Below are 19,058 nucleotides of genomic sequence, written 5' to 3' on the forward strand. Positions count from 1 at the left end.
CCGTCGCGGCCGTGAGGCCTAACATCCTCACTGAGGTCTTCAAACCGCAGTCATGCCCACAGGAGCCACTGCTGCCGTTTAATGAAGCCTTGTCAGACGTTCTGTTGGCCACGTGGTCTAGGCCTGCTTCAGGTTCGCCTGTTGATCGGAACGTGGCCAGACGCCACCGTCCTTGTCCGGACGACCCCAAGTTCCTGTCCACCCATCCCACCCCCGAGAGTCTGGTGATCCAGGCCTCAACCTCCCAGACCGCATTCCCGTCGGCCCCGCCCGACCGGGAATCTAAGAGGTATGACCAGTATGGCAAGAAGTGGAGAAGTGGAGAAGTGTGGCTCAGGGGTTAGAGGCGGCAGACCCGGAAGCTGAGATCGGCCCTGGACCAGGGTTCAATTCCCCACCTCGGCGGGTCTTGGGCTAAAAATTCCACGGTCTCGATAATTCTCGCTCCGGTGCCTTCTCGACTCATGGGTTCACGCTCTGCGACTCTGGGCAATAGCTTGCTTAATCTCCACAACGGCCCCTCGCGGCGGGATGCCTGGCTTTCACCTTGTGGATACCCTGCCGGGGCCTCTCACAGGGGAATACCAGGACGGGTTCCCTAGGCAAGCGCCAGGATGCCCTTTGTGGTGACAGGTTGCCCTATATAAGTATACCTACATTTACATTTACATTTACAAGAAGGTTTTCTCGTCCCTGAGTTTGGGACTGCAGTCTTGCAACACCGCTTGCCTCTTGGGCCGCTACACCCACTCTGTGTGGGATACGGTCGCGGAACTGCTGCCAGAATGCCCCATGCAGGTGCGGGCAACACTCGGCAAGGCTGTGGCTGAGGGCCGAGATGCAGCAAAATATTCCATACGGTGTGGTCTTGATACGACCGACTCGCTAGGCAGAGCGATGTCCACGACGGTGGCGATTCGTCGCCACGCCTGGCTGAGATCCGCCAACTTTTTGGCAGATGTCCAGAATGCCTTGATGGACATGCCGTTCGATGGCTGTCGCCTGTTTGGTGACAAGGCGGACCACACGCTGGAACGCTTCAAGGACTCCAGGGTCACGGCCAAGTCCTTGAGTCTCTCGACCCAGTGCCAGCAAACTGGTTCGTTTCGCTCCTTTCGTGGCCAAGGAAGGGGCGTCCCCACACGTGCTGCCAGCCACGCGCCACAACAATCTTTTCAACGCGTTGGTGGCCGTGGAAACCGCCGTGGAGGCGGTCGCGGTCAACGGCGGGGTCAGGCCACACCTCCCCCCGCAGCATCTGCCTCCAAATCCTCCTAGTCCGTGCTTTCAGGCCCATGTGACGCCAGTGGGTGGCAGGGTTCGCCATCACCACGCCCGCTGGCGCACAATCACATCGGACAGGTGGGTGCTGCAGCTCGTCCGAAGGGGCTACTCCCTCCCCTTCGAGACCACTCCTCCAGCCATGCCACCGCAGAACCACCGTGTGTCGGGGGACCACTTGACACTTCTGCAGGAGGAAGTTACGGCCCTCTTGGCCAAGGGGGCCATCGAGCGCGTTCCTGGGCCAGAAGTAGGGCGTGGTTGCTATTCCCACTACTTTCTGGTGCCCAAGAAGGACAAAGGGGGCCTACGTCCTATCTTGGATCTACGGAACGTCAACGGCTTCCTCCGGAAGGAGAAGTTCAAGATGTTGACATTAGCTCAGGTTTTGGCTGCTTTAGACCCGCAAGACTGGATGGTAGCGTTAGACTTGCAGGATGCGTATTTTCACATCCCCGTCCTGCCGGCCCACCGGCGTTACCTGCGGTTCACGGTAGGCCAGGAGCACTTTCAGTTTATCGTGCTCCCCTTCGGCCTTACCAGCGCCCCACGGGTGTTCACAAAGGTGATGGCGGTGGTCGCAGCCCATCTGCGCAGGTTAGGGGTTTCAGTCTTCCCCTACCTAGACGACTGGTTGTTGAAGGCGGGCTCGCCCCAGACAGTCGTCCACCACCTTCAGATGACGGCAGACCTCTTGCACGGCCTGGGGTTCTCCATCAATGTGCCGAAATCACACCTGTGTCCCTCTCAAAAGCTCCTTTTCATCGGAGCGGTTCTGGACTCGGAGCAGTTTCGGGTTTATCCTCCGGAACGGCGGGTCCGGGATATACAGGCTTTGATTCCCATCTTTCAGCCGCTATCCCGGGTTTCGGTCAGGTTGACGCTGCGGCTGCTGGGGCTGATGGCTTCCTGCATCCTTCTGGTGCATCACGCCAGGTGGCGGATGCGGGCTCTGCAGTGGGACCTGAAGTTTCAGTGGGCCCAGCATCAGGGCAACTTGTCCGACAACGTCTTGATCTCGGAGGGCACTGCGAGACAACTGCAGTGGTGGCTTACGGACCGCGATTGGGTCAGAGGCAGATCCCTCTCCCTTCCCCAACCGGAGCACGTTGTCGTGACGGACGCGTCCCTCCAGGGCTGGGGTGGCCACTTGGGAGAGGCAGAGATCAGAGGCATCTGGTCTCCGGCGGAGTCCCGGCTCCATATCAACCTGTTGGAGCTACGGGCGATTCGTCTAGCACTGAAGGCATTCCTCCCCTTTGTCAATGGGAGTGTAGTGCAGGTGTTCACAGACAACACCACCGCCATGTGGTACTGCAACAAACAGGGCGGGATGGGGTCGTGGACCCTTTGCCAGGAGGCTCTGCGCCTCTGGCAGTGGCTGGAACGTCAGGGCGTGACTTTGACGGTTCAACACCTGGCAGGTTCTCTGAACGCCAGGGCGGACGAACTCAGCCGTCGGTGCTCGATGGATCACGAATGGCGTCTGAACTCGGACGTGGCGCAAGGCCTCTTTCTGCAATGGGTAGAGCCTTGGTTAGATCTATTCGCCACAGAAGAGAACGCGCAATGTCATCAGTTCTGCGCGTTGGAGTTTCCAAGACGGCACTCGCACGGCGACGCCTTTCGGCGCGAGTGGAGTTGAGGTCTGTTATACGCCTTTCCGCCTATACCACTTCTGTCCAGAGTGCTGAAGAAGATCAGGCGCGACCGGGCCCAAGTTATCCTTGTGGCTCCGGACTGGGCTCGAAGGTACTGGTATCCCGAGCTACTCAGCATGTCAGTCGGTCCCCCGATCTGCCTGCCCCTTCAGGAGGACCTTCTGTCGCAGCAGCAGGGGACGGTCCTCCACCCGAACCTGTCCAGTCTCCACCTCCATGCTTGGAGATTGAGCGGCGGCAGTTGAGGCCATTTGACTTGCCTCCTGAATTCTGTGATGTAATTCTGGCAGCCAGGCGTCCCTCCACAAAGTCGGTATACGCCTGTCGGTGGAACAGATTTGTGGCATGGTGCACAGCAAAGGCTGTGGATCCTCTCTCTGCCCCTCTTTCCGAGGTTCTTCTTTTTCTTCTCTCTCTTGCCCAGCAGGGCTCTGCTCTGGGCACTATCAAGGGCTACCTTTCGGCCCTTTCAGCCTTTCTAAGGCTTCCTGATCAGCCTTCTTTGTTCAAGTCCCCAATTGTAACAAGATTCTTGAAGGGCATCACACACATGTATCCACCTGTTCCGTTTGTGATGCCTCAGTGGGACTTGAACCTGGTTCTAACCTTTTTGATGTGTGCTCCCTTTGAGCCCCTTCATTCTTGTCCTCTCCGTCTCCTGACTTTAAAGACGGCTTTCCTGGTTGCCATTACCTCTGCCAGGAGAGTGAGTGAGCTCCAGGCTCTTTCTGTCCAACCTCCTTTCCTGTCCATTCATCCTGACAAGGTGGTTCTAAGGACTAGACCTTCTTTCCTGCCCAAAGTAGTTTCTGCTTTTCACATCGGGCAGTCCATCACCCTCCCCTCCTTCTTCCCGCCTCCGCATCCCTCAAAGGATGAAGAGCGGCTCCATCGTCTGGACCCAAAACGTGCGCTTTCATTTTATGTGGATCGCACACGCCAGTTCCGGGTGGATGACCAACTGTTTGTTGGCTACGTGGGTGCGAAGAAGGGACGGGCGGTGCATACGCGGACCATCTCTCGGTGGGTCGTTCTGTGCATCAAAGCGTGCTACTCTTTGGCTCAGAAGGAGCCTCCTGTTGGGCTGAGGGCCCATTCCAGTCGGGCCACGACGGCTACTACTGCCCTGGGCCGGGGAGTCCCCTTGCAGGACATTTGCCAGGCGGCTACGTGGGCCTCGCTGCACACCTTTGCGAGGCACTACTGCCTGGACAGTCAAGTCCGGAGGGATGGCTTCTTTGGCCGTTCTGTCCTCCAGGACTTTCTGGTGTAGGAATGTATTGGTTCGCAGACCCACCACCGGGGTTGGTATTGCTGGGGTATCTATTCTAAGGTAAGGAATCTAACACTAACGTGTTACTTTCAGATGAACAAGTTACTTACCTTCGGTAACGATATATATGTAAGAAACATTAGTTAGTGTTAGATTCCTTACCGAACCCACCCATCCTCCCCGTTCTGCGAACTGATACCTAGGGTTAAGGACATCCCTTTCAGGGCCCTAGTTTCAATTGGCACCAGTGTTGGTTCTCACATGGCTCTGCGTGTTCTGGCGCGGAAAAGCTGTGTACAAAGAACTGACGTCAGCGCGCGGAGGCGGCGTCTATATACTCCAGCGACGTCATCACGGCGCACGACGCCGACGACGGACGCGGAGCCGCAGGGGACGCCTGCAGACGACGCCTACCGACGCGCAGGGGTACTGCTACGCAAAAGTTTCCGGATCCAGACTGACGCCTGGGGATATTCTAAGGTAAGGAATCTAACACTAACTAATGTTTCTTACAGATATATCGTTACCGAAGGTAAGTAACTTGTTCATTATGTATAAGTCTCTATACTATGTACAAAGAAAATCATAATAGTAGAAAATGTTTGTACCCAAAACCAACTCTTTCATTATTTTGATGAACCAGTAACAGATCACATCGTTTTGGTGTTCAACCCCTGTGGGTTTAATCACAATCAACACATATTTAGCCAACTCAATTTCATTGATGCACCTATATTATACCCTCCTTGGGATGCTGCAGATCAAACAAATGAATTAAGTGCAAAGTGCAAGTCTTAACATTAAAAACATCTTACAGATTATAACAGGCTGCAGAATTCGGTTTAAAACCGAGAACCTTTACAGGGGAACTCATGTGTATCTCATTATGTTTTCAGACATCAAATCAACTACTTTATTCCAGAGATGGGTTAACAAAAGCTAGAGGCAGGTGTATAAATCCTCACTAGCGTTTAAACCCCCAGGGTTCTTACTGTTGAGCTCCAAAATATATCTCGTTTCTAGTAAATGCAGTTTTGCGTCCCTGTTCCCGCCTCTTTTCAGAGGTAGGACTGTATCAACGAGAAAATATTGCAAGCTACTGGGGTCACTATTGTGTACAGATTCGAAGTGCCTTGCCACCGGGTAGGCCTGATCCTTTCCAGATATCGCCCTGATGTGTTGCAGGATCCGCTTGTGGGCGGGCAAACGAGTACTGTCCACATATTGTATATATATATATGTACACACCACCACCCCTTGTAGGGCCTCTTTGAGGCATGGTGTCTACATGAACTAGTTCATTATTTTAAGACTTTTCGGTTGATCAATGGGCTTGAAGAGTGTATGGGGTGTTTAAATGTTACAGCTGTGCCTACAGTTTTCACAATCAGTCAGATTTAGTTAAATGAGGCTTGCAGACCTGAGCTTTATGCTTACGTTTGAGGGCTTTTGAATATTTAGCTGGTCACTCATTTCTTCAGCACTCCCTTGCTAACATGCATGTATTTTTTGGTCTCACTGTATTCCCCTCACTGCGTCATATGATTGACAGTGGAAGGAGGTAAGCTTGAAAGTATTGCCTAATGAGTGAATGTACCATCTAGCTAGCCCAAGATCTGATCTCAGAAAGATATCAGGCTTGACTCCCAGTACTAAATTCAGTGAAATGACAAGGGGAGTGGAAGTGTGATATTGAAGGGGCATGTTGCCTTTCTCACAAGTGCTGCAGCTTTAAATGTCTTGTCGCCCACATGCCTTATGTGCTGTACCCGAACAAGTTTTCACTTGCTACAAAAAGTGAACTGCTGGCGGAGGAGATTTTGGCAGGGCTGATCCACATTCAGATGTGTGACACAACCAGCTCCTCCTAGTTCATCAAGTGGCAGTAGGCACGGTGCAGGTGCAGCAGTCAGTCAGTCGACAGGTGCGGAGAAAGTTGGTGAGAGAAGACGTGCAGTGATCAACTGTGCAACAAACAAGTCGCGATTCGAGGAGGGCGAGAGCAACTGCATGGGGCTCAAAGTGCAAGCAGACTGCAAGAGGTAAACTCTCCATTTTCTAGGATCTCAAAATCCTTTGGTTGAAGCCTTCTAGGGTAGGATATTGGCTCATGAAAGATGACTGGCAACAAAGCGTGGTCAGGCACATATCGAAATTCCAGCCGACAAACATATTTTTTCATTGTAGCTTTTCTGCAGAGCACTGTTACTATTATTATTATGTTTCTTATATAGCGCCAGAATCTACCCCCGAAGGGGTATCTCCGCGCTTGCCTTGGGAACCCGTCCTGGTTTTTCCCTGTGAGATAGCCCTACAGGGCATCCCCAAGGTGAAAGCCAGGCATCCCGCCGCGGGGGGGCCGTTGTGGAGATTAAGCAAGCTTAATGCCCAGAGTTGCAGAGTGTGAACCCATGATTAGGTCAGGCACCGAAGCGAGAATTATCGAGTCCATGGACATTTGAGCTCAAGACCCTGCCGCGTCGGGAATTGAACCCTGGTCCCGGGTCTGACCTCTGCTTCAGGGTCTGCCTGCTCTAACCAGTGAGCCACACTACTCCACTGTGCATCTCTTTCGATTGTGTTAAATCAGAGAATGTATGAGCCTGTGTGCATGAGATGCATTTATGCCTGTTGCCCCTCGGTGAACTTTGTTTGGAACAATTCATATTCCTCATCTTCAAAAACATCTCATTTCCCTTATTGCGTTCTTGGGCCAGTAATCCAACAAACCCAGAACCCATGTATGACAAGAAAGTAATAGTTTGTCCATGTGCTATGCGGGGCAATGCCGATGGCTTGCCCATGTAATTGGTACCCTGTTATTTTGTTGTGGGTTGCTGAATGCAGTTCTGCTTCACGTAAGAGCTCTTAACCCTTTCGATGCTCATGACGAGCTCAGCTCGTCATGATGCACAGTTGAGCTGTGCTGATGACGAGCTGAGCTCGTCATGAATGATGTACTCAAGCATTTTCCAGCACAGGGGGGGAAAACGCCTAGCAGCCAAGGTGTTAATGTTTGTCCATTCATTCGATTTACCTCTAGGCTACGTTTCAGGATATCCTCGTACAATGTTTAAAGCCAACAGACTTTGCATTTATCAGATAGGGTCCTTCCTGCCTCCAGTTGTCTGCCTTGGTAAGTAGTATGCATAGAATGGTGGTTCTAACTAGATTGGACCTACATACCAGAAGCACATGTTGAATTGCATTGGTGCCCAAGAGCAGTGGTAGTGTGTGAAGTCCTTGGGCATAACACTCCCTGTCATTTTTTTTAACTGGATACTTCTGATTTTGTTACCTTCCCTGCACTTCAGATTGCATGAAGCTTTGCAGACAGTAGAACCAGTTTACAGCCACGTATCCAAGAAGCTTTGACCTTATGAGTATCGCAAAAGGTGGAGGTTACATGGGAATACTCTTCTATGTATTAGAAATCATGCATGCCCTGTTATTGGCATAACACATGATTCAGAGTAATTCATCCTAATGCTAAATATTTACAGTGCAGTGAAAGATGCACACCCCTCTTTGCACTCCAGGCCTAATGGGGTTGTAGATCCTTAAGCTTCCCTCAGTTTTAAATACATTTCAGGAAGTGTACTTGCATAAGTGGCCAGGCTAAATGCATCTATTTTCTTCTTTATGTTGATGCTGTCCTCGTTCAGCTGCTACGGATACTGATGGTCACCAGTATCTACTGTCCTGGGGGTGTCTCCATATTCCCACCTTTCAGGCATGTCTTTAGCTTCCATCTCAAGATTTCAGAAGCAAAGGACCTTCTGGTGCTTGGCTTTGTTAGAGAAACCACCTTCCTCACATGGAAAGTTATTTGTAGAGTCCTGATGTCAAGCATTGTCTAGGTGCATCCACTTTCGAAAGCTCCGCATGTAGGCCCCTGATAGAGTAAGGTCATATCTGTTCTCTACCTAATATCATTAAATCCCAAAGGAAGCCTTTTGGCACAGACTGCTAAAAAGGCTATGTGGTCTTCTACATGCCCTTTAACCCCTTCCATGCTGATGACAGAACGGTTCCGTCATCAGCGTCGGTTGAGCTGTGCTGATGACGGAACCGTTCCGTCATGACTCCGCCCGCGCAAGGCGGAGTCAGCACAGGCGGGGAATACGCCCCGCACGCAAGGGGTTAAGCTAATTCATTAAGTTTTGTTCACAACTGCATGGCATCAAACAACATTGTGCACGGGTGATGTAGCAAGGCACTGTAAAGCTACCACAGTGCAATGCAGTATTGCCCTTATCACAAAGGATCTATTCAAATTTACAGTAAAGGGCAGTTTACCGTATAGTTGGCTAACTGAACTGAAGCACGCTAGCAGGAGCCATCACAACACTTGTAACGGAGCAGATCTCCACTCTTAATGATCGCCTTGGCTTGAGCAAGGGCACCCATGATTGTAGTGAGACGTAGTCTCAAGCACTACCTAACCCTCTCTTTCTCTGGGAAAAGGATCACCTTTGCAGCTTGTAGGAGCACTTGCGTTAGAGATGCTTTTTGACTTTATAGTGTTTTCCTGCCTGCAGACTTGCCCTGCTCGCAATAAGAAAACCTTATGGTGAAGGCAGAGAAAACGTAACTGCATTAAGTCTTGGGGCGTTTTGAGAGAGAGGGAGAGGAAGATGCAACAAAAGCCATCTCTGTTGTCACTAATTCGCATATCTCTTCTTGTAACAAGAGGTCTGTGTAACTGGCATCCTTAACGTCTGTGCAAAATAGAAGCATGTGATCAGTGGCATCAGCTTATGCGTGTCCGGTAAAAGGAATGGTGCAAGCTTAGTCTCTTTGAACGGAGGTAGAGTACATCAGGAATGTCCCTCTCATTCCAGTGACGTGGTGAGGTGGTTAATCAGTGTGCTATGGTCTGCAGTATTGAAGGTTGCGGAAAGGATCAACAAGATGTGTGCACACTCTTGACATCTGCCTCTGGCATTAAGAAGGTCTTCACAGATGTTTCTGAGAGTTCTTTCTGTTTCATGCTACAGCAAGAAGCCCCACTCCCAAAAGTCACTGTTGTCACTGTGTTTTCCAGGTGTGCTGAGAGTTGTGATCTGACCTCCAGTTATATTTTGCTTGAGTCAGGTAGGCTGGTTTGCATTGCATCGGATTTCAAAGCAGATCATGATCATGGCTTTCCCTGAATCACAGAATGTTGAGACACTGGGGCTTGAACGTAGGGGCCCATTAGGATGGCGGGCTGACTGAAGTCTGCCCACCATCCTCGCGGTGCTGGGACCGGCTGCCAGACGTGCGGCGGTCCTGCACCGCTAATTAGGATGCGACCACCACCATGGTGGTCGCATTCTGCATCCACTACAATGCCAAATATACATGTTGTGCATTCCCATGCACAAGGTGGCAGGCACAGCGCGGTGCATGCCACCTTGTCCATGTGAATTGAGGGGGGTACCCTTTGTACCCCCCCAAGTGCACCCCCCTCGGGTCCCACAACAGGCCCCCAAAGCACATCCCCGTCACCCTTTTTATGGTGGCATCGCCGCCATGGAAATGCCTATGGGAACATGCATCATAATATGGATGGCGGTGACTTCTAGGCACTGCCACCATATGGTGTTCCCCAGCTCCACCCGGCCGGCAATCGTAACGATTGTCGACCGGTGGAAAAGCGGCATACGCACTTTGCGTCCACTGCGATACCCCCGCCATAATAATATGTTGGGGGAGTAAATCAGGTTGAGATGGCGGGTGGATCATCATCACCACCACCGCCGGCGGCGATCCGCCCGCCATCATAATTACCCCCTTAGTTCCAAAGTCATCCCCTCTAGCCCTTAGGCCATATATTTTCCTCAATCTTCTATGCATAGAACAGAAGACCAGTTTTGAGGTGCTGTGGAATGGACAGAATTAATTGTCTAACCCCAGGGTTTCTGGATGCTATGATGAGACTTCTGTAATGTATTGAGTTTTTTTTTCTTTTTAGGTCTCGCCTAGACGAAAGCAAAAGCTAAGCTTTTGCTGTCTAGGGAGACAACTTATGTCGCCACTTTCCAGGGAATGTAGACAGCAGACTACGACGAGCTTGTTCTCCTGGCGATTGTATCTCGTGAGCGCGCACGTCGCGTCGCCGTCACTGCTATTCCCATGCACAGAAAGGCTCCCGCACGCATGCGCACATACACACACTGCATACACACACACACACGCACCCCCCCTTTAACAGACACACGCGCAGACAGACACACGCACGCACAGACACACGCGCACACCCCACCCCCACTCACCCCTCCTCCTCCGCAACACACTCACCTGTTCTGGCGGTGCTCGGCGTGCCTCTCGGGCGGCGGTTGCGCTTTGCGGGGCTCTCTCACCACATGAGAGCCCCGCCTTCTTCACGCGCCCGGCCGCTCTTCACCCGGTCCCCCATCTCGGGACCGGGACTTGATCAGGAGCCCTCGGGGCTCCTCGGACAGTGGCTTCTCTCTCGCGCCGCGATGGGGGCGGGACTTCCGGTTGGGCGATTGGCCGGCTGCCCAACCGCTTCCGGGTCGTCGCAGGCAGCGCGGCGGCCCGGCGGGAAGCGGGAACTTGGTTTGATTAACTATATCTGTATTGCCTGTAAGTGTAACTGGGCACAGCGATCTTTCTTTTCACTCTTTAAATCATTGAAGAACATACGTTTTGGGTAATTTGTTTTACGCGTGCGCGATTGTTTGCAAACAAGTCATTGGTGTTTGCTTTAATAAGCCCCTGCCATACAACAGAGCCTCTGCTGGAAGCCTCTTTGGGATTAGGATACCCTGGTTTTGTAAAGACTATGCCTGGATCTCCTGGACCAAAATTGCCAGCTCTGTGTATTGAGTCACAGCCCTGAATTATTTTAGCCTTGTTGCAAGGGAAGAGGCATGTTCGATGCACCCCCACCCGCCTTTGTTTCCTGCTCATCCGAGCCTCTGGAGGGCGCCTGTTCTAATCCGTACACCCGCTCCTGTACTTGTTTTGATGCAGCAACATTTGTTCAGCTGATCCTATACCTGTCTTACAGCGTTCAATGCACTAAAATAAACAATTAGCACAAGAGTCCCACAAGGCTGAAAATAAATTATACTTACTAAATTATTTAATAATATCAGCATATGTTTATGGAGCCTCCGCCGAGACTCGAACCTAGATCCCCAGGACCAAATACGATAGCTTTGTTTTTATGCCACACCTCTAGCTTGTTTTATTTCAGTTGCGAGGGAGGGTGCATGTTCGAAGCTCTTCCCCTCCCTCCCCTGACGTATTTGTTTCCTGCTTATTGGAGCTTTTGGAGGGCAGCAGTTCTATTCTGTGATGTGATTTAAGTCCGGTAAACAGTGTAGACCCTCATTCTGGTGTGCTTTACCATTGAAAAAGGAAGGCAATTGGTATTCAGACCTGCCGGTTGTTTATCTGAATATTCAAACTCTTGAAAAATAAATCCGCTTCCTGCACTACACCTCACAGATTTCCTTCGCAAATTCAGTTAAACACACCAGGTCATCGGAGCCCAGCACTGTAAAATGGCAGGATACCAGGGCGTGACTAATTCAAAGTGACCACTCTGTTTGAAAATACCTGCTTGCTGTTCACTAATAGTGTAATGAAGCATTTGTTTACCTCTTGACAACTGATCATTGTTCAAAGGATAAAGCTGTCTCTTGGTTCATATTAAAGCAGATTCTGCTCTTCACGGCGTGGGCTGCCATTTGTCATCTTTCTCCAACATCCTAACTCTCTTCTAAAAGACTGAAGCACAGCCTGACCCTGCCTTGCTAAGAAGCTCTATATACGGATTTGCTGGACAGTAGCTAAAATAGCACTATTACCATCAAGTGCGCATTACAGCAGATATTTTCATAGGTTTCATTGATAGATTTTAGCAAGATTACATTTTTTTTCAACACCTGGATGGGTACCGTCACATTGTGCTAGGCTCAGAGATAACTTTTGGGATAATGTGCAGCTGGGAGCCGCAATGTCCGACAGATCTGCTGCCTGGCCTCTGTCAGGCTTCAAAAATCCTGCTCTGTAGACCTGATGTAAAGTCTGGGTTTCCTAATATTGGAGTTAGCGGAGAGGGGAACGATGTCAGATTGCTTAGTGCCTACTGTGTCCCAGACCCTCAGCAGAGGCCCCGTAATGACTGAGAGATATAGGTGACTCTTTAAATAAAAGATGTTCAGAGTGGATGGTTTTAAGTGAGCCGAACATCACCATACAAGTCTCTTACGTTATGGAAGCCTATGCATCGATATTTTTTGTTTCTAGATTGGAAGTTACTTTCTCTGCATGAAAAGATCGACATTATTTGCAGGACGTCAGTGTGTTTTGAAATGCATTATTCAAAAAAGGTAGTCTTTCATTTAGCGGAATGTTGGTCATTCTGTATTTCTGTTACCCACTTGATGGGTCGTTGCCTGCTATGTCTCTTTTTTTTACTGCAGAAGGGTGCACATGTATGCCATTTTGATTTTTATATCAGAATGTGTTACCGTTGCATTACATTCACGTAACCTTGCTTTAAGTGTTATATTGCACCTCTCTTTTGCTGTACTAAATTACTCTATGCTGTATAGCTATTTTTTAGATGAACCATGGTTAGTATGTGCCGATAATTTTTTATTTGGTTTTGATTCATGCTTTTTACTTGCTGATTATGCCTGTGTTAGTCAACGTGTGATGTGTTTCTCTAAATGGGTCCATTGTTAGTTTACAGCAACATGATCCAATTTTAAACACTCCTATTTCTATGTCAACACCTGTTCCTATTTGTATACGTATACCACCTACCTCTGTGTTATTAGCAAACTGCGACCATCGGGATGCTATGTTGCAGACTTTATAACAAAAACATTAGCAGTCCCATTTTTTTGAAGACCCCTTTTTAAAAGTTGCTCTCTGTAATTTCCGAATATGTCTGCTAGTTCCACTTTTATTGTGAAGTTTGTGGCGGATTTTACTGCACCAGTCATGTCACAATTTATTTGGTAATTTTATGTGTTTTAAAATTGAGAAGCATGGTTGTAGGGTATTTTTTTGACATAGCTGTATTTCTCAACAAGCATTTGCAATGCAATAGGCCTCGCATTTGCGAGAGTTGAAGCTATCGGTATTGTAAATGACAATGCCTTTTATTCATTTGTTTTTAAAACCTGCAAACAGTGCATAAACACAAGCTTTGTACGTATAGTCCTTGCTTACGAGAAGCAAGGCTGGCAATAAAAGAGACTGCCAGCCTTGCTTCTCATAAGCATCGACTATAAGTACAAAGTGCTTGTTTACGCACAGCCTGCAGGTTTAAATAAAAGGCATTGTCATTTACAATGCAAATAGCTCAAACTTTCACAAATGCGAGACCTATTGCATTGCAAATGCTTGTTTTTCTTGTTCTTGGTGACGTAGAGGATTTTGAAGCTGAATGGCTCAGATCTTTTGAGATAATAGACGAAGGAGAAGGTGTAGCAATGATATAGATGTTAGTGACGATAATTTAATGCTGATCTCCTGAGGCAGTCGATAAATATAATCAGAGATGGATTTGGTCTAGAGTTGCTAGAAGAGCTTTGGAGATCGGGTTCATTTTAGTTTTGCTTTAGGCAAGTGACATCCTAGTGAACTTTTTCAATCTGCTGCCAGTGCCGCCTTAGTCTGGCTGTATGGAGTGTAAGAGTTCCAGTGTACGGGGCTATAAAAGGTTCAGATACCATGACCGGATGTGGTAGGAGTGATGACACTTGAAATCCACTGTCCTGGCCTGCACACCAGTCCCAGTGTGGGATGTGAGCAGGAATGCTGTTGAATGTGTGGCGAGGTAGTAGGCATTGTAGGAAACACTAGTATGATCCAGGTTGTTGTGCTGTTGGGACTGGTAAAGGGAGACCGTCATCTCAGACTTGGCTTAGATTTGCTGCAAAGGATGGTAAGGTGAATAAGCACCACATGGACTTTTTACCCACTACAGATTGTGTCTTAAATGTTTCTCTGTTTAGCAAATGTAACATTAGTTCTGCTTCTTATTTCAGTTTCATTTCCCTATTTCTGTAAATGTTTAACAGGTTGCACTTCAATAAACTTTATGTTGAAAAATGTATTGGTGGTTCAAGTTATCAGGGTCTTCGCTCTGGGAAGCTCCGGCATTGATCTGTGCGCCTCCTGCTGCTACAGTCGGTTATGTATTATTGTTCCTTTGAAATTTGTTCTGTATTCTTGCAGGCAAACCCAGGATGTGCCTCTGCAGTACCAACAGAGGCCATCTCACCACCACAGCCCCACCTCCTCCCTGACCTCCATGGGCTCAATGACTTTGGCGCATTCCCCACCACCAAGCAGCGTGTCCTCCTCCCAGTACCAGCAGTTTCCCTCTCCAAACCAGCTTGACTTTTACCCTGGGGGGCCACGGTCCCAGCAACTATTTTCCCCCAACCAGCTCCATCAGGGCGATCACTATCGCTTATCTCAGTCATTCAGCCAACAACAGCACGCGGACCCTTATGCAGCAATGCCTAGACAGCAACAACAGCAACAGCCTCAACCACATCATCATCATCATCCGCAGCAGCAGCAGCAACAACCGCAGCAGCCGCCGTCACCCTATCCGCAGGCGCAAGGAGACCCCTTTGCCATTGTGTCGCGGGCCCAGCAAATGGTTGAGATTCTTTCGGAGGAGAATAGGTCGCTGAGGCAAGAACTGGACGGATGCTACGATAAGGTTGCGCGGCTACAGAAGGTGAGCTCCATGTGTTCATACCCTTCCTGTCCACCATCCCTCAAATAAATTTATTTCTGATATTGTTTAAGCTTGAAAACTTGTGTTTCTCAGAACTTACTCAGATGTTTTATTTCCATCTTACCCTCGTTTTATTGCCCCATGTTTCACAAGGAAAGTTTTAAATGCTCATGACACGCTCCATCTGCAATCAGAAAAGGATTTTACCTTGAACATTTTGCTACATTACATTTTGGGGGGTTTTCCAGGAGGAAGCATACAAATGAATACAGTAAAGTGAGTCCTTGCAGCAGGGCTACTGGTCCAAACATTTTGTTCCTTTCCGCTGAGGTAGTACTTCTCTCTGAGCTCCTACCTCACCTGTGTGCCACCCTGAAAGTGGTTTACAGTCATTCACTGCATCTTTCCAATTGTACATGTGGCATGCTAATTTCTAACGTGCCTAAGCCCTTACATATGTGATAGGCAGGGATGCATGTAAAAAGCAGACAAGACACAGCCATGAATGTTTGCTACTGTATAAGAAAACAGACACCTGGGATAGTCCATGGAAGTCTAACATGTGTAATGCAAATGAGCCAGCAATCATCATAATGTGTCAAGTGCAGTGCGCCATATCCACATACCGGAGCTTCGCCTCCTCGTCAGTTTTAGCATGTAACGCTAAATATACATTTCAGCGCTACATTTATGCGCTGCTTCTCATTAATGAGAAGGTGCTGGGCTCTTCTCATGATAAGAATGTGAGAGGCCTTAAAACTGTACAAAAAGCTATGGTAAAAGGCTTAATTGCTGCAGTTTTCGCTTCATAGTGCTAGCTTCAGCACAATATTTTGCTTACTAGAGCAGGCTAAATGTGAACTGTGCACTGTACAACACGGCATGACTAAATAGCAGTACATTTAAAATATGTGTTGGTGTGAAGGCTTTTTTTGTGCTTCAAGCAGCCATAAAAATAAAATCAGAATTGTTTACACAAAAATAGAATAGCATAGGAAATTTTCCGTCCTCAGTACTTTCACTTGATTTCTTCTGCCTTGTAGTCGGAAGCAGACATAGAAATATATAAACATTCAATATTCCTTTTAATTTTCTCTTATTGAATAAACCCTCCATATAATGTATTCCAAACACACGATGGCGTTCACAACTCCCCCAAAACAAAACCACGCTGCTCAACACAGACAGCAGCTCACAGAGCAAAGCGGTATGGAACGAGGAAGCAAAAGGTGGATAAACATTAAGAAATGCTTTATTTGGAGTTTCTCTAATTTCTTTTGAGAGCTTTCTGGCATGCCTTTTCAGCCTTAATGGGGCCTTTAGTGTGAAGTAACCTATAAATAGGAAGCTCCTTTTCCCACAGATACACTATATTTAGTTTTGCCACCTTCGAGTGGTTAGAAAAGTGCATTTGTCAGTACTTGGGCCATCATCCTGGAGGCCGCCCTCAACTTCTCATACAATCTGTGCGCTGTCTTGGTTATCTTCAACTGGGCCCATCGGGCTAGCACATCTGGAAAAAAAGTGTCCTGCCAATGAGGAGTGACGTGTGAGTTCCTTCGGGATCACCCTGCTGCCTCTCATTCCATCAGGAAGTAAAGGTGGCCACAGTGCGGGACCACAGCACTTGTGAGGTGCTTATTCTGTTTCCCTGAAAATGACTGATCAGAATGATGGCTGCTGAACTCTCAATAGGCTTTAGTGTATATTTCATGTTGAAAGATAGCGTTACATCAAATACACAAAAGGTGATGGGAAGAATGCTTGTAAACTTGTCTAACCACTGGCAGTGACTCAGGGTAGCATCCCAACCCATTAATCTGATGTTCACTATGACACCTCAGTTTGAACCTAGCTATATAGAAATCGGCCTTGACTCTGCTCCTCATGGGAGCTGTCCAGCCTGAACTACCAGGCCAGGTCCTCACCAAACTGGAACGCAAGCAACAAAGGAGCGGTTTCGTCCTGGTAAGGGCTCATCATCAAGTATACCTTGGTTCCAGAGGCACAGGGAGCATGGGAATCACGTCTGTGCATATCCTTGCCATTAGGGCGATACGTGGGAGGAATGCCTACAACCTGTCTAATCACTGGCTCGCTCGGGGTAGCATTCCAACCCATTGTTCTTGAAGGTGATGGGTATACCCAGGAGGTATACAGGACTTGGGTCCTGTGCTCACTGTGCCACTGGAATCAATCTATATTTGGATGATGAGCCCATAAGGGCAAAACCAGTCCTTCCTTTGTGTTCTAGTTCAGGGAGGACCTGGCCTGGCAGTTGGGTCTGTACTGTTTTCATTGGAGCTGGTACAAGGCTGACTTGCATATGGCTGGTTCCAAACTGAGGTGGCATGATGGGTGAAAAATTATGGATTGCGATGCGACCCAAGCGATCACTAGTGGCTGAGATTAATTCAAGCATTCCATCCATCACTTTATTTCTTGATGCCCGAAGGATAGCATTAAGCGTTGAGCAGTTAACTATTTGTGAGTGTCCTAGCTCCAATTAGGTCTTTCAATACTGCAAATTGAGGGGCGAGCTCTCCTAGTAATGGCCTGCGTAGGCTTCTGTAGCTCCAGCCATTGAGTCTTCAACATAGACCTGCTGTGCTCCATTTAACAGGGTTAAGGTATCTTGTGTGGTTGTAGACATCATTTTAAACCATGACATGGATGGCCTATTTTCTCTACAGTGTGCCGGTCAACCAGACGGATCTACCATCTCCATTCAGATGTCCTTATTTTCACTCTTGAATGTAAGCGTAGATATTGGTATCCAGAAAATAGAATCTCAAGTTGGTCAATCACAAGACTTGTAGACTTCACCCACATACTGTTCCCCAAAAATATTTGAGATGCCTTCCCAAGCCTAACAACTGGATTGTGAATTAATGGACAGAATCTTAATCTAGAACCAATGCACTGAAAAAACTATTGCTGAAAGTAAGTAGCTGCTTCATTCGTGATCATTTATTAAGTTCAGGCGGTCTGAATGTTAGGAACATTTGCATAGCGCTGTATTCACCACATAGCAGGATTTTGCTGACCACTGGTAAGATGCGATATCAAAATGTTAAATAGAAGCAAATTGTTATTTTTCTGATCAAATATAGTCAATCCCCTATTCCTCTGATATTCTGGGACAGAATTCCACAACTCGCACCAAAACTGAAAAGGATTTTGCCTTGATCCTTTTCTTCTGTAATAAATGTATCCAGGTTTTTCCGACTGTCACATTGCGGGGCTCTTAAGGTTTATGAAGAATAAATAATCTAAGTTCTGGTCCCTGTTATTGAATGGCTCCAAACACCATGATGTAAAAGTGACTTTTCCGCCTGAGGAAGCAATTGAAGTGATTGGCTTGCAGGCGATGTGTGATTTCTCCATTCCGATTCATCAATGCATGTGTTGCAGCATTTTCTCATTTCTCATAAGTTCATAGTTGGTTACTTCTTCGTGACAGTTTTCATGTGGTTCAGTTTATGTTGTGCTATAGCCGTAATTGCTGATAACCAGTGAGGAAAGTGTAAATATTTGAACACTTGCGGGCAGAAGCAGCCCGTTCTTACTACTTGTGACACTCGTTGATCCTTGCTTAGATGTACGTTTGTGTTCACTCCCAAGTTCTTCACCTTCTCACCCGTCAGGAAGATTATTACCTTCTTAGTCCAGATACTTCTAAGCCATAAATATGGCTGCTTCGTTTAACCCTACTTTCCATCTTAACTGTTTTCAAGCAGTTGGCCCCATCCATTCATCCATAGTTTTAATACAAATGGAAAATGTTGCATATTATTTTGAGTACGAAGTGATAGGTTTAGTATTACTTTGTGTCATTAGCTTAATTATAAAAAATGATTAAGAAGGGATGCAGCTTTTTAAATGAATGACATTGTTTACATATTTAAAGAACAGACCCCTAAGACACACCACAAAGCCTGTATTGCGATAAAGACTGATGGGCTTAAAGCAGTGCTGTGTGAGATCTGTCTTGGAAGAAGCAAGAGGTAGTTCAGTTTTAATGCTATTTTAACAAGAGAGGTTTTAGCAGAAGTGGTTTTGAGGAGTTGTCTACAGTGCTTACCGTTGAAAGGAGGAGGCAGGTCTCTACACTGTC

The 19,058-nt window shown here is 47.9% G+C and overlaps 1 protein-coding gene across 1 annotated transcript in view; it reads left to right on the forward strand.

The window, feature by feature from the left end:
- Positions 1–19,058, forward strand: part of AMOT (angiomotin) — a 240,953-nt gene that overhangs the window by 95,969 nt on the left and 125,926 nt on the right. Inside the window, exon 4 of the mRNA XM_086918416.1 lies at positions 14,428–14,941. Coding sequence (XP_086774542.1) covers positions 14,428–14,941 — 514 coding nt within the window. The remainder of the gene's footprint in view (positions 1–14,427; positions 14,942–19,058) is intronic.

This window comes from Lissotriton vulgaris, chromosome 4_1, assembly GCF_964263255.1.
Source record: "Lissotriton vulgaris chromosome 4_1, aLisVul1.2, whole genome shotgun sequence".
Lineage (NCBI taxonomy): Eukaryota > Metazoa > Chordata > Amphibia > Caudata > Salamandridae > Lissotriton > Lissotriton vulgaris.